The sequence below is a fragment of the Pocillopora verrucosa genome, chromosome 8, assembly GCF_036669915.1.
Source record: "Pocillopora verrucosa isolate sample1 chromosome 8, ASM3666991v2, whole genome shotgun sequence".
Taxonomy (NCBI): domain Eukaryota; kingdom Metazoa; phylum Cnidaria; class Anthozoa; order Scleractinia; family Pocilloporidae; genus Pocillopora; species Pocillopora verrucosa.
In genome coordinates, this window is record NC_089319.1 from 1,368,638 (window position 1) to 1,386,763 (window position 18,126).

The 18,126-nt window shown below is 38.2% G+C and overlaps 2 protein-coding genes and 1 long non-coding RNA gene across 3 annotated transcripts; all 3 read left to right on the forward strand.

Moving 5' to 3' along the window:
• The first annotated feature begins 3,012 nt into the window (after positions 1-3,012).
• LOC136283165 (uncharacterized) lies at positions 3,013-5,697 on the forward strand. The gene is made up of 3 exons (XR_010718602.1): positions 3,013-3,076; positions 4,512-4,823; positions 5,565-5,697. It is a non-coding gene; the product is annotated as an uncharacterized lncRNA (long non-coding RNA).
• Positions 5,698-6,668: 971 nt separating this feature from the next.
• On the forward strand, positions 6,669-7,629 carry LOC136282837 (uncharacterized). Its single transcript, XM_066170778.1, has 2 exons — positions 6,669-7,134; positions 7,313-7,629. The coding sequence occupies exons 1-2, from the start codon at positions 6,837-6,839 to the stop codon at positions 7,627-7,629; spliced, it is 615 nt and encodes a 204-aa protein (XP_066026875.1). The 5' UTR covers positions 6,669-6,836.
• A 2,496-nt stretch (positions 7,630-10,125) lies between these two features.
• On the forward strand, positions 10,126-15,394 carry LOC131787963 (PE-PGRS family protein PE_PGRS45-like). The gene is made up of 6 exons (XM_059105043.2): positions 10,126-10,290; positions 11,435-11,691; positions 12,210-12,330; positions 12,948-13,073; positions 14,015-14,536; positions 15,043-15,394. The coding sequence occupies exons 1-6, from the start codon at positions 10,227-10,229 to the stop codon at positions 15,351-15,353; spliced, it is 1,401 nt and encodes a 466-aa protein (XP_058961026.2). The 5' UTR covers positions 10,126-10,226; the 3' UTR covers positions 15,354-15,394.
• Positions 15,395-18,126: the final 2,732 nt, after the last annotated feature.

The following is an 18,126-nucleotide window of genomic DNA, read 5'->3' on the forward strand; positions in this document are numbered from 1 at the left end:
CGCAGTTTCTGACTGGACTTATGAGTGAGCAATCGGAAGATATTAACTGAATAATTCACGCGCACTTACCATAAGACATTAGTCGCTCATTACTAGTGTCTCCTTTACTGAACTTAGCGGAAAACAACGAAAATACACTGTCAAACTCGCTGAAATGTTTGTGAACTGCTGTATAAAACTTATCCTTTAGATACGGCTAATAATTCACTTGCACAAAACGAAAACAACTGAATCGAGACAGTTGCGGCATGGTGACAATTTCAAATACATCACAAACATTCACGAATCATGTCAAATTCTTCGAACACAAGATCGCTTCATTTCTAGGAAAGACAGTTGCGAAATACATTGGAGAATTTACATCTTCACATCTTCAAAATTCAATGCGAAGTGATGAACTGAAAAAATGAATCGTACTGAAAATCTAACATCCTGAGGACTTACCTTCCATACTTGCTATACGATTTACTGATATCGCTGTGAATAAGAGCGGACTCCAAAACCTTTACTGATCTAGGCGGAAGTTCCTCGAAAGAAAACGTTCTCTCCTTGGCTGCTCACCTGATAAACTGATAAAACTACTGATCGACGCGTCCTTAAATATAATTTGCTGTTTCATCACCAAGGTTTCCTGATTATTTAAATTGGAAACATGCCAATTTTGAGTTGCGTGAGTTTCCCAGGGAATTAAGCGCTTCCTGAACACATTTTCTTCGAAATAATAATCAGCTGATGAAGTGATGAAGTTGTTTTGTCATTCCATTCGACTCGAAACGGGGGGAACACACCACAGAATTTTCTGCTGTAGTATTCGTCCCTCTTCACTTTATTTTAACCCTATTTTCACACCGAAAACTATATCTAGACCTGACCCAGCAGTTTCACCTTATTCAGTCATCTTTCGAAGACATCTTTATCACAGCTCAAGATACCCTTTCATTTCACCTTTTAACGAATTTCATTTAAGACCACTGTTTGAATATCAAGTCGTAAATTCGCCCAAATAGGATAAAAATCCTTTTAAAGACCACCGGTCGCATGAGGTCACTTGCAAGACGAAAAGACCATTCAGTGAGAAATAAAATAACTGCTCGATCCTAGTCGATCTTAATATAGTAGTGTCTACTTACCCCCCCCCCCCCATCCCCCCTTCCCTTTTCAACTTCCTGTTTACAGCACTCCTCGAATAAGAGCCGGAAGTGGCATTGACCAGCCTGGCCAAGGTTTGATCCACTAGGCTCCATTTTTAAAATTTATTGATGAAACTGGTAATCATCATGTTATCTGTGTTTCGAGGAAAATTACTTCTGTCCGAAGACACGATTTTTCAGTTCGAATGATAAGCAGTATGATACGCTTATCTGGTGACTGATATTGTGCAAGCGTCCCCTTTCGCTTTCTCGGCGAACTAGTGTCTACTTTATCGAACTTAAACACTGCTTAATCATGTTTGGTTTTTACCACAGAGAAGAGGATTAAAAACTGGCTGTTCATACAGTTAAGAATAGTTTTCGATAATTGTTTTCGGAACAGTGTTAAGAGGCTTTCATAAATTCGTAAGCGAACTGTTCGTCAAATTTCAAACGTAACGTTTTTTTCCCATACATGCTCCATCAAGTCTTGCCCGTGCTGTGGTCTCTTTGGTTAGTTTCTGTTATCCCCCTGGTTGATTTGAGGTCAAAAGAAAACCCGGCGCCAGGGAATTGCAATACTCTTCTGAATATTAACACTGTATTTGATTTGATAAGTGAACAATCTTAGACAAAGTTAGGGAAACAAATGGAACAACACCAATGTTATGATTACAAGCTATCAGTTGTAAGATTCAAGCATCTATTTCTGATAATAGAAAAAGCCCTACTTTATGTTCGCTTGGAATTGTCACCTTCCGAGGTCCTCAAGTAAAACTACTGACAAAGATACAAATAAAAATTTGCATCTTTAACTCACTCGCTCCCACGTTACCGCTAATCAGCAATGTTCGCGCTAATTCAGCTCATCCAGAAAACAAATACAATATTTTTAGCTATAATTTTCGCTCTAAGTCGGTGCTTCACGAACTACTGACATAACAAGAATTCGTTTGATATTCAGACACGTAACCTCTTATTCGCGTGCACAATTTGAGTACAGCCGAAACGAGTCAGTTGTTATCGAGACTATTTCTAACAGAGGGGAAGTGATAAGTTTTTCGCAATTGAAATTTTTTATTTGCATTGAAAAGGTCTGAAAGAAGACGTGAAGTAAAGCCCGGACGGGGCTTGTCATCCAAAAATATTGATATTCAATTTCTTTTCGGAGAGTTTAAATTCGTTTGACAGGTTCTTTGGTTTGTTGATACTAAGTGTTAGCTTGTGAATCGCCTTTCACCCTCCTCCCCCCTCCCTCCCCCCCCTCACTCATCCTTTATAATTATTATAAAACGGAATTGAAAGGGTCCTGAGGTAAACAGTCTGGTGAAAGGGGGGGGAGGGGGATCGAGGGCGCAAGTCATGCATGTACGAACATGTACGAATGACACTTGATTACATGAAAAAGTAGCTTCACCTCACAATCAAAGAATGAGAAATAAATATAAGAATAAGAAACAAATTCTCCATTAAAGCCAACCTCAAAATTGCGGAACATCAACGTGTTTTGATAAAACGGTCGTCTTTATTTTATGCTCAAGTGTGGGTGAACGAGGAATGCGTGTAAACAGTTGGTAAAGAGTAGCTTCCTCATACATCGCACTCATACGGACATAATTAAACCAGAATAAAACAACACATGAAGGACATCTTCCTCTGTTTTCATTCAAATTATAGGCCATTGACATGCATTAGGTATAATCGAGTTTCACCAACCAACTAGTTCCCAAGGAAATTAATTCAGTTGTGACAACCACTGAGAACCTTATAATCAGACAAAGGAGGTGATGTATTTGAACAAAAATTAAACTGCAGCTGTCTTATTTCGCCCAATGTTTCCTTTAAGGAGGAAAAACTTATTGTAGCTGTTCGCTGGAATTCCATGCTGTCTGTATTCTACTGTTTCGTTCTCACCGTTTTGGCTTCCTTAATACCAGAAGGACGAGGTAGGATTTTCCTATACCCAATTCACACCAATGCTTAAACATGTTTTAAAGCTGTTTTGTTAAACATGGTTGAAAATCGTCTTCTCCTTAGCAGCTGCTTAAACCAATGTTTTTCAACTCCAAATTTAGCAGAATGAAAATAAAAATTAGCGATTACTTGAAACCTATGGAAAATTCAGTTATTCACATCTCTGTTTTAATTTAACCCGGCTGATGTTGTGAATGGGGTATTATTTGTTGTCTAAGAACTATTTAAAAGTTTTCTTAATCATCATATAACTTTTTTATTATCTTTATCTACATAACTAAGGCTTGAAATATTCACATAAGCATCTCCTATTAGCACTTAATACAATAGTTATTTAATTCATCTACATACCTGGAGTGGCATGAGACAACCAAATATTTCAAAGGAGGTTTTTATTTTATTTGGCAATATTTTTTTGAAAATGACAAAATTCAAATATGTAAAATTTTAGGGAACATGGTTTCTGGGCTTAGCCAAAAGGGAAGGTTTACTTTGAATAAACAGTCACTGTCTCTACAATGTTGTCCGTGAACCACGTTTAATTTTTGACTTTTTGATGGTACACAATGGATAAAATAACGACTGGCAGATCTTGAAAAAAAATGAGCGCCTTGATTTTCGCGCTGTACGCTGTTTGGTACAGTTCGGCTTCAAAGTTGATGTAAAGGCTGGTTCCGTTTTTCATTAAACGTAAATCGAGGGATTCATGTATTTGAATGAGTGGGCAGATGAAAGGAATAAGTTATTACCGATCGAAAGAGAAAGGAAGTTTAGAATTAGCCTGCGGAACAATTTCACTTCACTCAGCCATAGCAGGTGATTTCAACAGAAAAATTTGTTTAACAAACTTTACTCAGTCTCATGTAATCGTAACGGAGACTGATGGCAATGATCGAGTCATCGAGTTCCTTAGGATATTTTTAGGTTCAAAAGTATACTTTCAGCCTTTATAGTGTACGATCCACTACGAGTGTGTAGTCATGAAGATATTACACCGAAGCCGAAACAAATTAGACGAATGACCGCCTCTGCACCGGGAAAAATGAATTGACGGCGGTATCTCTACTCGATCAATTTCTCGTCCGCTCATTCATTCAAAATTGCCCAGACCTTGAAAAGCTCAAAATTTCCCAAAACTTTCAAGTCCTTTTACATTACTTTCAGCTCTCATTTTCCCTAAACCCCATTTCCAGAACCACCAGTAAAATGGAAGAATTTTCTCCTCCAGTCATTTCCTCTATAATTTATTTTGAAGGCTAAATGTTTTTATCTTACGATAAGTCTTTGAAAAAGAGAATAACAGAAGAGCGGGATGGTTGAAGGTCCTATTGTTCTAATTATCCAGTGTTCTTAGTCAGCCTTGAGAAAAAAGTTTACTCACTGATGTCTATGAATTTCGTTTTTCAGGAAAAATGCTGTGGATATTTCGATATTTTCTTGCCTGTGTTTCGGTCACCAACCTTGTAACCGCTGAGGATCAATGCAGGATAGAAATTAACATTCGTGGCATGACTCTCAAAGGTTTCGTTTTCAAGAGAATGACAGTAGCAGCTCCTCGTATCTGTGATATCTTATGTGAAAGGGAAATCACCTGCCAGAGCTATAATTTCAACAGAAAAGAACAGATCTGTGAATTAAACAACCGCACAAAGGACGCAAGACCCGAGAATTTCCGCTCGGATCCAGCGTGGTTTTATATTCGCCGTTTGAACGGAAGAGGTAACTATTCAGCCAATAGTGTTGGATGATAATTATCAATATTTTGGTCATACGCTCGACTTTGCTCACAGTCCACGTTTTCTGATCTCCCACGCTCATCGGTATTGATTTTTCTATCATTTCTCAATTCTAATAATGAACGATATTAGTTTTATCCCTTTTCTTTGTAGTTGCTTTGTAGTTTCCCACCAAAAGCGTAGCTCCAATTAGTGCCGACAGACACACAACCCACAATTCCTCCATTTCCTCTGACGAAGGGCTAATGCTCGAAACATCTGTTTTGAAACTCTGAACAGTGGTCAACTTACGTTATCAAGTCAGTTGATATCACCAAATTACCTTGTTATACTCTCCCACCGATGCAGCACCACAGTTTCTTTAGAAACTTACCCCCTTTATTCAGTTTAACTTTTAGTTAACTTCTTACAGAACAGCTTGTGTGATGCATGTGTGACATGGTGACAACAAATTATTTATGTATTTATTCTTTAAAATGATGCAAAAAGCTTAGGGTAAGGAGATAAAAAAGCTGGTGGCTCTAAAGGAAGGGTTTAAAAGTAAGGGAGCCCACTTTACGAGAGGAGGGTGCTTGACAGAGCGTTTAATTTAACACATTCAAAGGCGAGAATTGAGTGAATGGAATTAGATCCTCCTTCTAATTCTCTTGTGTTTTTCACTCTCGGCTTTCGACTTGTGCACTTACATATAATTTATTTTCAACATCTCTACTACCCATGTCAGCTCCCTTGGGTTCGATACCGGAGTTACCAGCACGTTCATGCCGAGAAATAAAAGCAAGCGAAGGAAAAAACACTGCAAGCAACAAATACTGGCTGGATCCATCTGGCACAGGGAAGGCAGTTTTGGTTTACTGTGATATGAATTGGGAAGGTAAATCATCATTACGTCACTGTTAGTTTCACTTTCTGTTTGAATTGTAGATTCTTTCAATTGCGTCCTTGTTTCTTTAAGATATTAGTCATTACTACAGTCCTGAAACCATACCATTGCATAGTTTCGGATTTATATATTCAATTTTTTTCATAAAAAAGCCCAACAGGGCAAAAATACACACATAGGGACACGCCTAAACCAAAATACACTTTGATAAAACTTTGATCAAGATTCTTACTTCAATATTTTAGTTATAAAGCAATTGTATAATTTGTTCAGAGACAATTGAATCTTCTTCTACATGTCAAGCAAGACTATTTTTCTGCTAAATTAATCGGGGTGGGTTCATTACTGAACATGTAAGGAGGGATACCTTGGCGATGGACGCTCGTGTTCAGGTACATTGCCATTAATTTAGGCGATGTTCATGCGAATATCTTGATAGCTTATGTTTTCGGCTTACTGAGAGTTATATGGAAGGAGGGAAGGGGGAGGGAGGGGGGGCTGGTGCATTTTGAATTTGCTTGATTTTTGCTGATTTTCGAGTTGTTTATCACGAGAACTGCTTCCACTCCCCTAATATAATATTATTGCCTTGATTAATGCAGTTAAGGTTACTTCCATCTATGAATTAATTAAAATGTTGTGCTTGCACATTGATTTCATCTGTCGGTAGTCTATGCGGTATTTAATTTTTAGAAACAATTTTAAGAACACCTTAAGAACATTTTCAAGCTGGTTTTGCAGAAACACCCGATATATAAGGACAAAATCAGCCTGAACCCGCAAAACACGTTTTCTTTTAAGCGGGTTTTTACAGTATTGGCAAAGCCCAAAGTAACTAACAATTTCTTATTAGTGTCATAACTTTTATTTTTACTGCTTGTGTTTTACGAAGGATTTACAGCTGTTTTTACAAATCTTGGTAAGAGTGGAACAGAGGGTCCAGACTCAGTTGGCAGTCACTACACGGGTCAGGATCATGACGGACAAGTTACAGTGTCCGGCGGTATTCAACTGTGGACTGTGCCGCACACTGGTGAATACAGAATAGAAACAATAGGAGCCTCAGGGGGGTACAGTGAGGACAGTGTCATCAATGGAGGGAGAGGGGCGCGGATGATTGGAAACTTTATGTTGACCAAAGATGAGATCATTCGTATACTTGTTGGCCAAAGAGGGGAAAAATGGTATGATAACAAAAAAACTGTCCCAGGCGGAGGAGGTACATTTGTAGTAAGAGGAGACAACAAGCCTTTGATCATAGCTGGAGGTGGAGGAGGAATTGCAAAAATGACAGAACAACATTCAGGATGTGATGCGTCTATAAACACAACAGGAAATGCAGGGTATAACTCGCCATTCCTGTCGGGAGGAAGTAACGGAAATGGAGGACAAACTGATAAACCGCGCTCTGGTAGGTGAAGAATTTCCTATTTATAAATATTGAATTATATTTTTTGTATTCTACTGCCATCCATCAGTATTTCGAACAAAGAGGTGGTACTGGTCGCTCAAATTTGGATTTTTCCAGAATTACTAAAAGCCATGATCTGTTAAGTTGCTAAGGTCAATTGTAAATCTCTTGATTGTAGGTGGTGGTGGTGGCGGCTTTTACAGTAACGGAGAAGACTCAGAGATTTCTGGTGGAGGGGGAAAGGGAGGTAAAGGATTTCTAAACGGGGGAGAGGGGGGAGTTGCTATGGGTGGGTTCGGAGGTGGGGGTGGATATCTTAGATTCCTTGAGTTACCTGGGGGAGGGGGAGGGTACTCTGGGGGAAGTGGAGGTGCGAATAAAGATATTTCCTGTGGGGGAGGGGGAGGTTCTTTCAACAACGGAACAAATCAGCAAAATGAATGTTGTTATAATACTGCTGGACATGGTAGAGTGATCATTACATTTCTTCACTGAAATGCATGGCAGCACTTTTCTTAGCTTGTAGTGGTAATTCTGTTTTGAAGCGCTAATTGATGTTTGTTTTTAAACTCAATAGTTTAACTTTTTTAGGTCCTTATTTAGATTTTGTTATTAAGCCGTGTTTAGGTTGAGGGTAGAATTAAAATTCACGAACAGAATTTGCTAGAATAGGTGTGTTCGTGAGTTTTTACTGACTTTTTAAATTTGTCGACAGCAAAAGCTGTAATTTTTGTTTTTTTTTCTAGCTCTTTTCAGAGCAATAAATCAGAAGATGTTTTAAGATGTTTTGGACTGTTCATACAGTTCTGTAGGTGAGAGAAAACAGTAAACAACAAATTATCCCAGCTCTTTATTCACACAAATTCTTGCACGTTAAAAGCATACAATATTGGGGTGAGGCAAGATGATAGTTTATAATCGCCAAGGTGAGGAGAATGTTAGCCACAAATTACTTCCGCTTATAGAATAAAGAAGATACAAATGCCAGAATTGTTTAGATTTTAAATAGCGGGAAGTTTGTGATAATTAGTCAAATAATAACATATGGGTAATAGAGACTAAGTAATAATTTTGTAGGGAAACAGTTGTGAAGTCAGCCCTTTATATCCTTATGTAGCTAATTTCGATGAAAACATAGTTAACAATGTAAAGGTCCATTATGCAGTCAATCTTTTATTTTTTCTGGATCAGCTCAAAACCAAAATCGATTTTCACTGATGATACAGCCGGTGTGACTCAGCTTCTTCAACTTTTTTTTCCCGTTGACCTTTTAAATTTTGCTGCGCATGACACTGACTTTGACTCAAAACTTTATTTACTTGAAATATTTTTGTTTTATGCTAACATCTGGAATATCTTTTCAGGAGGCTCTTGTGCTCTTTCACTAAAAGTGGAGTAAAGCGCTGTAATTTTCACGTAGTTGGAAATAACGGTTCGGCTTAATAACAAAACTTAATTAATAATAAAGTTTATTGAGGACATTGTTTGCTTGTTGATTGACTTAAAGTTCCTAGTTTCTTGTGAAACTCAATAAACTGATATCTGGCTGTCAGTATTTCATTCGTGTTTGTTAGTTAAACCTAAATTATTAACTCACATCAACTGAGAGTAAGGTAAATTTGCAAAAGAGCGAAAAAGTATCCATGTATCTTACAGGAAAAAAATTCGTGAATCCCCCAACTTTACTTATCATTTTACTTGTCTTTGTTGTCTTTTTCGCAAAACTGAATGTCTTTGCAGGGTAATCGAAAATTGTATGATGCATGAATATTTGGGTGGAAAAACAGTGAACAACAAATTATTTTCTGCGACAGCCTTGAATAGAAGGACATTCCTAAAGACGGCTATAAAAAGCGATGCGAATTGTTTGAAGATTTCCAACGCTGTTTCTGGTTGGACTTCTGATTGAGCAATCGGAAGATATTAACTGAATAATTCATGCGCACTCTTCATAAGACATTAGTCGCTCATTATAAGTGTCTCTTTTACTGAACTCATCCTTGTAGATACGGCTAATTATTCACTGGCACAAAATGAAAACAATTGAATCGAGACAGTTGCGATATGGTGATAACTTCCATGCAGCAGAAACGATGAATGCTTTACCATGAAAATTTCACATGTAGTGAAATATGACGTCAAGTGAAGCCTGGACGGGGCTCTTCATCCGATAAAATCAAAATTCAATTTCTAATAACGCATAATTCTTCAGATAAATAAATGGGTTAGTTTCCAAAGAAACTGGTGTTGCGTCGGTGGGAGATTATAACAGGGCAATTTGGTGTCAACAACTGAGTTGATAACGTGAATTGGCCACCGTAAAAAGTTAAAAAGCTGACGTTTCGAGCGTTAATCCTTCGTCAGAGCGAGTGGATGAACTGTGGGTTGTGTGTTTTTATATGCAGAAAATTGAGCTACGCTATTGGTGGGAATATGGTGACAAGAAGACAAGAATAAATTAGTTGAATGAAAGGCGCTCGCCTAGATGTAGGGAAAGGCTCCAAACTGCCATATGCTGCATAGAATGATTAGGGGGATTAAAGTGTGACTGGTTTGAATACGTCCTTGTCATTTCTTTAAATTTCTGTTCCAAATGTATTGAAATGAATGCGATCTATTTCGACGTTTTGAAGCTTTGTTTTTAAAAAACCAGCCACTGCAAAACCTATTTTAATCAGCGCTTGTATTGATCATTTCCATGCGGTTTTCCTATTCCGGTTACAGGCCCCCTCGGACATAAGCCCCTCCGTCTCTAAACCCCGGCTTCTAAAACCCCTTACGAAGTTGTACAAGCCTCAGGGCTTATAAGCAGCAGTTTACGGTAAAGGGCAATTAACTTCCTGATTTATTCAGACAGAACGCCATTAATACGCATTAAGTATAATCAAGTTTCACCAACCCACAAGATCCCAGAGGAACTAATTAATTCAGCTATGACAACTACTGACAACCACATAAATAAACAAAGAAGGTGCCCCAATTGAACGCAGATTAAAATTCAGCTCTCTTTGTTGCCTGATTTTGCCGTTAAAAGTGTGAAACTTACAGTAGCTATTCGCTGGGATTATAACGGCTGTTTTTTTTCGAACAACATGTTCACTGTATTCAACTACTTTATTCTCGCCGTTTTGTTTTCCCAAATACTAGAAGGACGAGGTGAGATTTTCCTACAGTTATATCCTAGTTATGTCTGAGTAATATTTCAAAGTTTACCAAGGCGATACATTACTTTTTGGTCATCTTTATTGACATAACCAAGACTTAAAATATTCGCACAAGTTTCTCAGCTTCCTCTGGAATTGAATATAGCATATTATTTCATTTAAATACATAGTTACCTGGATTGGCATACGATAACCTACGTATTTAGAAAGAAGTTTGTACATTTTTGGAGTTATTTAGTAACACAGATTTTGGATAGAACAAGTTTACAAACGAATCAAATTTTATGAAACGTTTTTTTGGAGTAAGCAAAAGCGAAAGTTTACTTCAGAAATACAAAAATACAGTCACTTTCTCTACCGAGAAGTCGGTGAACGTGTGCGAATTTTTTGACATGTTCGATTATACGCGATGGATGGGTTTGACTACTGACATATGCTCGTTTTTATTTAAAGTTGAGAGTCTACTAAATCGGCGCGACTTGTTTTAATGAAAAGTTTACACACCATTGAGACTTTTCAACTCTTGTAATGAAATCTTGTTATTCGTCATAACGAGACAAAGTATGCTGTTTTCTCAAAATTTACATGAAAATTAAAAAAAAAAAAAAAAAAAACCAACCGGTCTGGCTTTTTTGTACAATTTGGCTCTTGAGTTGATCTAAAGGTTGGTTGACAAAATCTGCACAGAGGACTAAAATTTGTGTATTCTTGAGAGTTGGTCGAACTAAGGCATAAGTTATTAATGATCCACCGCTGAAACGATGTTCTAACCAAACAGGTGATTCCGATAGAAAAATTTGTTCAATAAATTGTTCTCAGTCTTGGTTCATCAAAACGAAGATTGTTGACTTTCGGTCCTGTAGGCAACATGATAAATCTTTTAGTTAACAAATACTGCTTTTAAGTTCTTCTAGTGAACGAAAAAAATGACAGAGACTACATTTGACATTTTAAGATTTGTCGTACCTGTTATACTCAATTACCTCCTTATGATATGCATGCTCGAGGCTAACTTTCTGCGTGTAGCCTCCTGGTGAGTGTTGACACTGGATACAAAACTCATTTTCATTTTATATTTAGAGGTAAAAAGTAAGAACTACATAGAGCTTTCTAACTTAATAGATTTTTCTCTCCAGGTAACTGCCGCAATTTAAAGTTTACCAATTTTCGTAAATCTGACTACCGGTTGGAGAATCACACGGTTCGAACTATTGAAGTTGCCGACGAGGGTCTCTGCATGTTACAATGCTACCTGGAACCTAACTGCGTTAGTTATAACTTCTGTACGATAAAACAGGCGTCTGGAAAACACAAGTGTGATCTGAATAGTGCGACTATTGAACACGATGAAGACCTGGTTAAATACGAAAGTTGTATTTACCGCGAAGCTGAGGTGAGAATGAAGTTACTAAGCCAAGAGCGTGATATTCTCCGCTCAGTTCGTTACAAGACTAAGAATCCTTTGAGCTCTTACTCCACTCCTCTTTTGATTTCTTCCTCCAACCGCCCAAATTAAGGGTATAATAATTGCATGATTAAAATGTTGAAATAAAGAATTGGAAGAAGAATATATTTTATTAAAATTCAAAATGACCTCCTCTAGAGCTATTTTGATAAATTTTGAAGATTCACGCAGATTTTTCACTCGCTCTGAACATGGAACGAGAACAACATGACCTGTGTTCAACGCGAACATTTGCGTGAATAACCAACAAGCTTGCGTGGAACACAGCCACGTGATGAGTAACAAAAGTACACGCAAGGAATATGATGGAAACACGTAGATTTGACAAACTTGCATAGCATTCAGAACTCGCAAACACGAATGCACGCGCAGGACATCAATATCCCTGCTAACTCGCAGAAGATAAAGACGAATATTAACAAACACCGGTTCTCTTTCTTCTCAAGAATGCTTGCGCCAAAAATTCTTGCAAGAATAATGCAACATGCCAAGCTGGGTTTACAGACAGAGATTATCAGTGTTTGTGTGCTCTTGGATCTGGATTTGAAGGTCATAACTGTGATGAGGGTAAGGAATCCGCTACAGTTTTTTCAAGTTGAACAGAAGACAAATGCGTGACCAATTTCCTTCGCTAAAAACGTTTGCTTCAGGCTGAGAGTAACTGATGCATTTCATGATTCTAATAAATTGCCTAAATTACTTTGGTAGTGTTGGAAGAAAATATTACTATTTTAACTCTTTATTTCCTGGCAGAGATCATTTGGTAAACTCCTTTCACAAATATAACACACACTTAAATAGGAAGGTAATGAGAATCTAGAAAATTATTAAGCAGAGAATTGGATGTAAGACCAAATTCATAGAACTAATCAACAGAGAATCGTTTTATCATCTGTTAAGACCATTAACTTTTACATTTTGGCCGTCAAAGGGTTGCCCTACTCACTGATAATCTTTTTTCAACTCCTAGTGTGAAATGGAGTGAAAAAGACCTTCCAAGAACGACTACCTAGCCCTTTAGGACGACCAGTTTGTTTGTCACTCTTAATTTAACTCTTTATGACGGCCACCTGTCTTACGCTAGCGGCCAAAGTGGCGCGTTTTTAACACAACCACAAAATATTTGAGCAGCAGAGCGATATAAAATGAACCATATTTTACTCACGCTCGCTTTGCTGTCCTAGATATAGACGAGTGTACCAATGGAACGCACAAATGTGATATGAACGCTGACTGTCACAACACCCCGGGATCTTACAAATGTACTTGTAAAGACGGATTTCAAGGAAACGGTACAGACTGTACTCAGAGTAAGTATTTGTCATTCTTTCCATGTCTGGCTTTTAGTATTTATTTATTTATTTTTCTATTTACTTTGTAAGATCAAAATTTTTGGTTTTTGTGGTGTTGTGTCGGTGGGGGGGGGGGGGGGGGGGGTGTGTAATAAGAAAATTTGAGTTATCAACTGACTTGATGATATAAATTGATCACTAAAAAGAGTTTCTTGAGCGTTAGCCCTTCGTCATAGCGAATGGAGGAATTGTGGGTTGTATGTGTGTGTGTGTTGATATGCAGAAAATTAGCTGCACTACCAGTAAGAACATGGTTAAGAGAGCAACAAGAAAAGCGATTCGTTGATACCGTAGGGATTAAGAATGTCGCTGAATTGAAAGATAAATTTTTGTTCTAGACTTTTGTAGCTTTCTGAACCGCCTAGATGTAAGATAAGGCCACAGACTGCCATATGCTGCTTAGAATGATTTGGGAGATTGAAGTGTCAAGCAACTAGTTGGGATGCTTCGTTTTCATTCCTTTCTACGTAATGAGGGTATTCTCGAATCGCTTCCGATACACAGGGTCATCCTTAACCCCAAGGAGCGTTCTTTATGTTTTCCATTCTTTCCAAATTTCGAAAAAAGCGCCGCACGGTAATCGAGCACAATCACGGCTTATTCGTCCACCTCTGACTCTTACAATTTAGCTTTCACTGGTTCGTATGTGATGTAGTCATTAGTGGAAACTGAAAAAATAAAAACCTCAGTATTCTTGCAGGAATCAAGATATTTTGAAGATCTCTTTGACTCTGTTACTAGAATTTCATTGATACCTTTTTCTTCCTTTTCTAATCCCGCATAATTTGCAGAGAAACTTTTTCAAGCATAGTGGTTGGCAATATTCAGAATACTAAAGAACACGGTGACATTTTCATACTCGTGCGATAATTTTCAGTATTATTCGGTTCATTTCACAGGATTTAATACAGCTGTGTTTACAAATCTTGGTAAGATTGACTCTCAGGGTCCAGACTCAGTTGGCAGTCACTACACAGGTCAGGATCATAACGGACAAGTTACAGTGTCCAGCGGTATTCAGCTGTGGAATGTGCCACACACAGGGGAATACAGAATAGAAGCAGTAGGAGCCTCCGGGGGGTACGGCCAGAACAGTGTCATCAACGGAGGGAGAGGGGCGCGGATGATTGGAAACTTTATGTTGACCAAAGATGAGATCATTAGTATACTCGTTGGTCAAAAAGGAATCAGAGGGGGTGTCAACAAAAACACTGGGGGAGGTGGTGGAGGTACATTTGTAGTGAGAGGAAACAACATTCCCTTGATCATAGCTGGAGGTGGAGGGGGAATTAAAAATATGTCGGAACAACATCCAGGATGTGATGCGTCCATAAACACAACAGGGAACGCAGGGAGCAACTCGCCATTGGGATCAGGAGGAAGCAACGGACATGGAGGAAATGCCAATGGTCAATCTCCAGGTATGCAGAGAAATTAGACAAACCCATGTGTATGAACAATTCATTAGGACAGTAAAACAATTGTAAAATTAATCAGAACCCTAATTAATGGAATAATTAATTCTAACTTGGAAGTTTTTCTTTTCTTCTTAATAACATCTCTGGAGGGGCATCCAGTAATATCTTCAGTGTAAACGAATCTCGCTCGTTCAGTTTTCAAACCTCCTGCACATTATTAACTGTTCACCATCGAACTGTGATTTTGTGAAGCTAACCAGGCTTCTCATGCGCTGATTGCATAGCTGGATAAAAGAAAAGCGCTGAATTTTTAACGTTGACTTGTCGTCATAACCCTTTTTATAACTGACAAGATCTAATAATGTTTTCAAAGTAAACTTCCGACTTTAAATTATGAAGTATAATTGGTTGGAAAAAAATTGCGAATTATTGTCTAATCGCTTTTCAGTTAATGATTAAAAAGTTGCTTTACATAAGAGAACACTGATCATTTTTTTACATTACTGAAGGTGGTGGTGGCGGCGGCTTTTACGGTAATGGACAAGGTGCTTCGAGCGGTACTGGTCGAGGAGGTAAAGGATATCTTCAGGGAGGAAGGGGTGGACATGCCAGGGGTGGGTTCGGAGGTGGTGGTGGTTTTCGTTCAGGCAACCGTGGAGCTGGAGGAGGTGGAGGTTACTCTGGGGGAAATGGTGCAGCTGATGAACAGTTTTCCTGTGGGGGAGGAGGTGGATCTTTTAACAATGGAACAAATCAGCAAAATGAATGTTGTTTAAATAGCAATAAGCATGGCAGAGTGATCATCACGTTTCTTCAGTGAAATGGAAATAGCAGCACTTTCCTTAACATGTAGTGGACATTATTGTGGGTGAGCGCCATTTTAGCCGCAAGTAACTTTCGCTTTTTATTATGAATTGACATAGTGTCAGTACAGCTTTCAAGATTTTTATTCCTTAGCAGGAAATTAGGACTAGTATATAAGTAACTTTATAAAGAAACTGTTAAGTCAATTATTTATTTTCTTTTGTATTTAGTTTATTACATATATTTAATAATGGTTTTCAGCTGACTGTGAAATCGATTTTCAATTTTCATGATATATGACCAGTTTGAGTCATCTGAATTTTCCCAGATTGTATTTTGTCGCATAACATAGATTACACTTTTGCTTCCATTAGCACCGGGGACAAATTCTCCTCCAAAAGGATGTTTAAATTTGTGATACGTATGGTGTCTTTTGGTTAGTGTCAACAGAAATATTTTGGTTTTGGTTTTACGCTTCGTAGTCAATTGAAAAGCGTTCGGCTTCACCTCAAGCGGTATTCTGCGAAATAAAAAACTCCGGGAGCATTGATATCAACTTTTTGATGTGGCCGTTGTTAGTGTTGTGTTCCCAGATGTTGATTTATGCAGTTTTTAAAACAAATCACTTCGGATCTGGTTCCTTCTTCATTACGCAGAGGACAAGAACGGTTATATTTACCAAGGTGATGGCAAGTTGACGCAAAACCTTATCTTTATTTCTGTCAACATCTAGCCTAATAACTTTACAGCAGGCCATCGTCCTCTTTCACTTAAAGTGGAAGAGGACGACATGATTTAAATACAAAAATAACTTTAATAAATGTTTCATAACAACTAAAACACAAATATCTTGGAAATGTTCATCGCCACTAAATACAGAAAAACTTATGGCGGCCTTTACCCAGATCAGCATAGTTTCAACCTTCAACTCTGTTTGTCAGCGATAAACAACATTAAGAATGGACGGTAAGCCTCGTTAATATTCTATTTTCAATAGGATTGTTTCAGTTCTCTGATTTGCTCTGGAAAATGTGGATACGCGATATGTACATTGTTCATTCTAATTGTATTTCATAACTTTTAATACTGAGATATTCTGAAATCTTGAATTTGCGCACTGACTTGTAGGAAACAACTGATGAATAATGGCAGACCACACGAGGAAAAAATCTAGACAAGTTGATATTTTTGTCTCAGTGCTTGCACCAAATTTCCTTAACCTCCATTCCTTTCTTGGCCAAAATCAGGGGAGGATTGGGATGTATTGAACATGACGTAATTATTTAGCTGTGCTTTTGCTGGCGTTTTTTTTTCTTAAAAATACAGGAGAATACAAGGTGAAGTTATTGGTATACAGCGGCCTTCCTGATCCTGTTTGGTCGATTCATCCTCGTCATGAGAAATTTAAGGAAATAAAAGAGCTTCTCGAGGACGCCAGAGTCAGAGGTATCGCCCACCGTCACGAACATGCTCCTGCCATTCTCGGATACAGGGGTTTCCTTTTACATCACCGACAAGCCGAGCATGCAGACTTGATTCTAGGCAGGGAGACGACCGCCCTTTAAAAGCTGCTGCTTGGCACCATGCCGGAAGGAACGATACATCATACATTGCACCGGAAAATATCGAAGTCATCGATTCAGGAACTGTTTTTCCTAATTTGGACGCGCCGAGTTCGTAAGTTCTCAGTGTGCTACTCAGTTTATTACAAACCAAAGTTGCAGCTTCTCAGAGTGCACATGACGTTCCCATAATACTGTGACATCGCCGTCTTGATATAGAAAATACTCATACTGAGAGACCGAGAGAGTGCAACGAGTCTCAACCACAAGTGGCACAACTTTGAATGCGATCTACCTTTTTACACTTTTTAGACAATTTATGATATTTACTAAATGAACATGTTTACATGACCGGTTTGCCTCGAGTCAATTTGGTAACTCTGTGAATTGGTTTGAAGCCATTAAACGCCTCAGAGTTTTTATGTTTCCTTGTCATCAGTGTGGATCAAAAGGCAGGATAGATGACTTAGTCGGCCGATAGTTCGCACTCAAAGCCCCATGGACTCGTAAAAATAATTTTCCACTGTCCTGATAACTTTACTAATTCAAAAACATTGGCACACTTATTCACTATTAAGTTACTCGCTATTGTTATTTCAAACTATTATTTCTATCCATGCTAGGACTAATGTTATATCAAATATTTTCCCTTTAAATGTAATAGAAGTTAAGTTTGAGTTATGGTTAGTTTCGAGCTAATAATACACAGTGAAATGTATTATCGTTTAATACAGTAGGTCCTGTTAAATAATTCTAATAACTGAACGAATGTGAAAACAGGAGAATAAAAGGGGCCTGAAATTTTTTTCAGGTCCTATTTACAACTACTCGTTTCAGTAGTGTTCTTAGCTGCGAGGATCTCCTAATTTCATCTTTCCACCGCAGTGCAAATATGTGAATTTTCATATATCTAAATCTTCATTCACTTGGATGTTTATTTAGACCTAATTCATTGACCAGCTCCCAGTTGGCTTGTTAGCTCAATTGGTAGAGCGCTGCACCGGTATCGCTGAGGTCATGGGTTCACATCCCGTACGGGCCTGAAATTTTTTTCAGGTCCTATTTACAACTACTCGTTTCAGTAGTGTTCTTAGCTGCGAGGATCTCCTAATTTCAAAAGGGGGGAAGTTTCTGAAAAAAACTGTGGTGCTGTGTTGGTGGGAGGGTATAACAAGGTAATTTGGTATTATCAGCTGAGTTGAATAACGTAAATTGGCCACCGTAAAG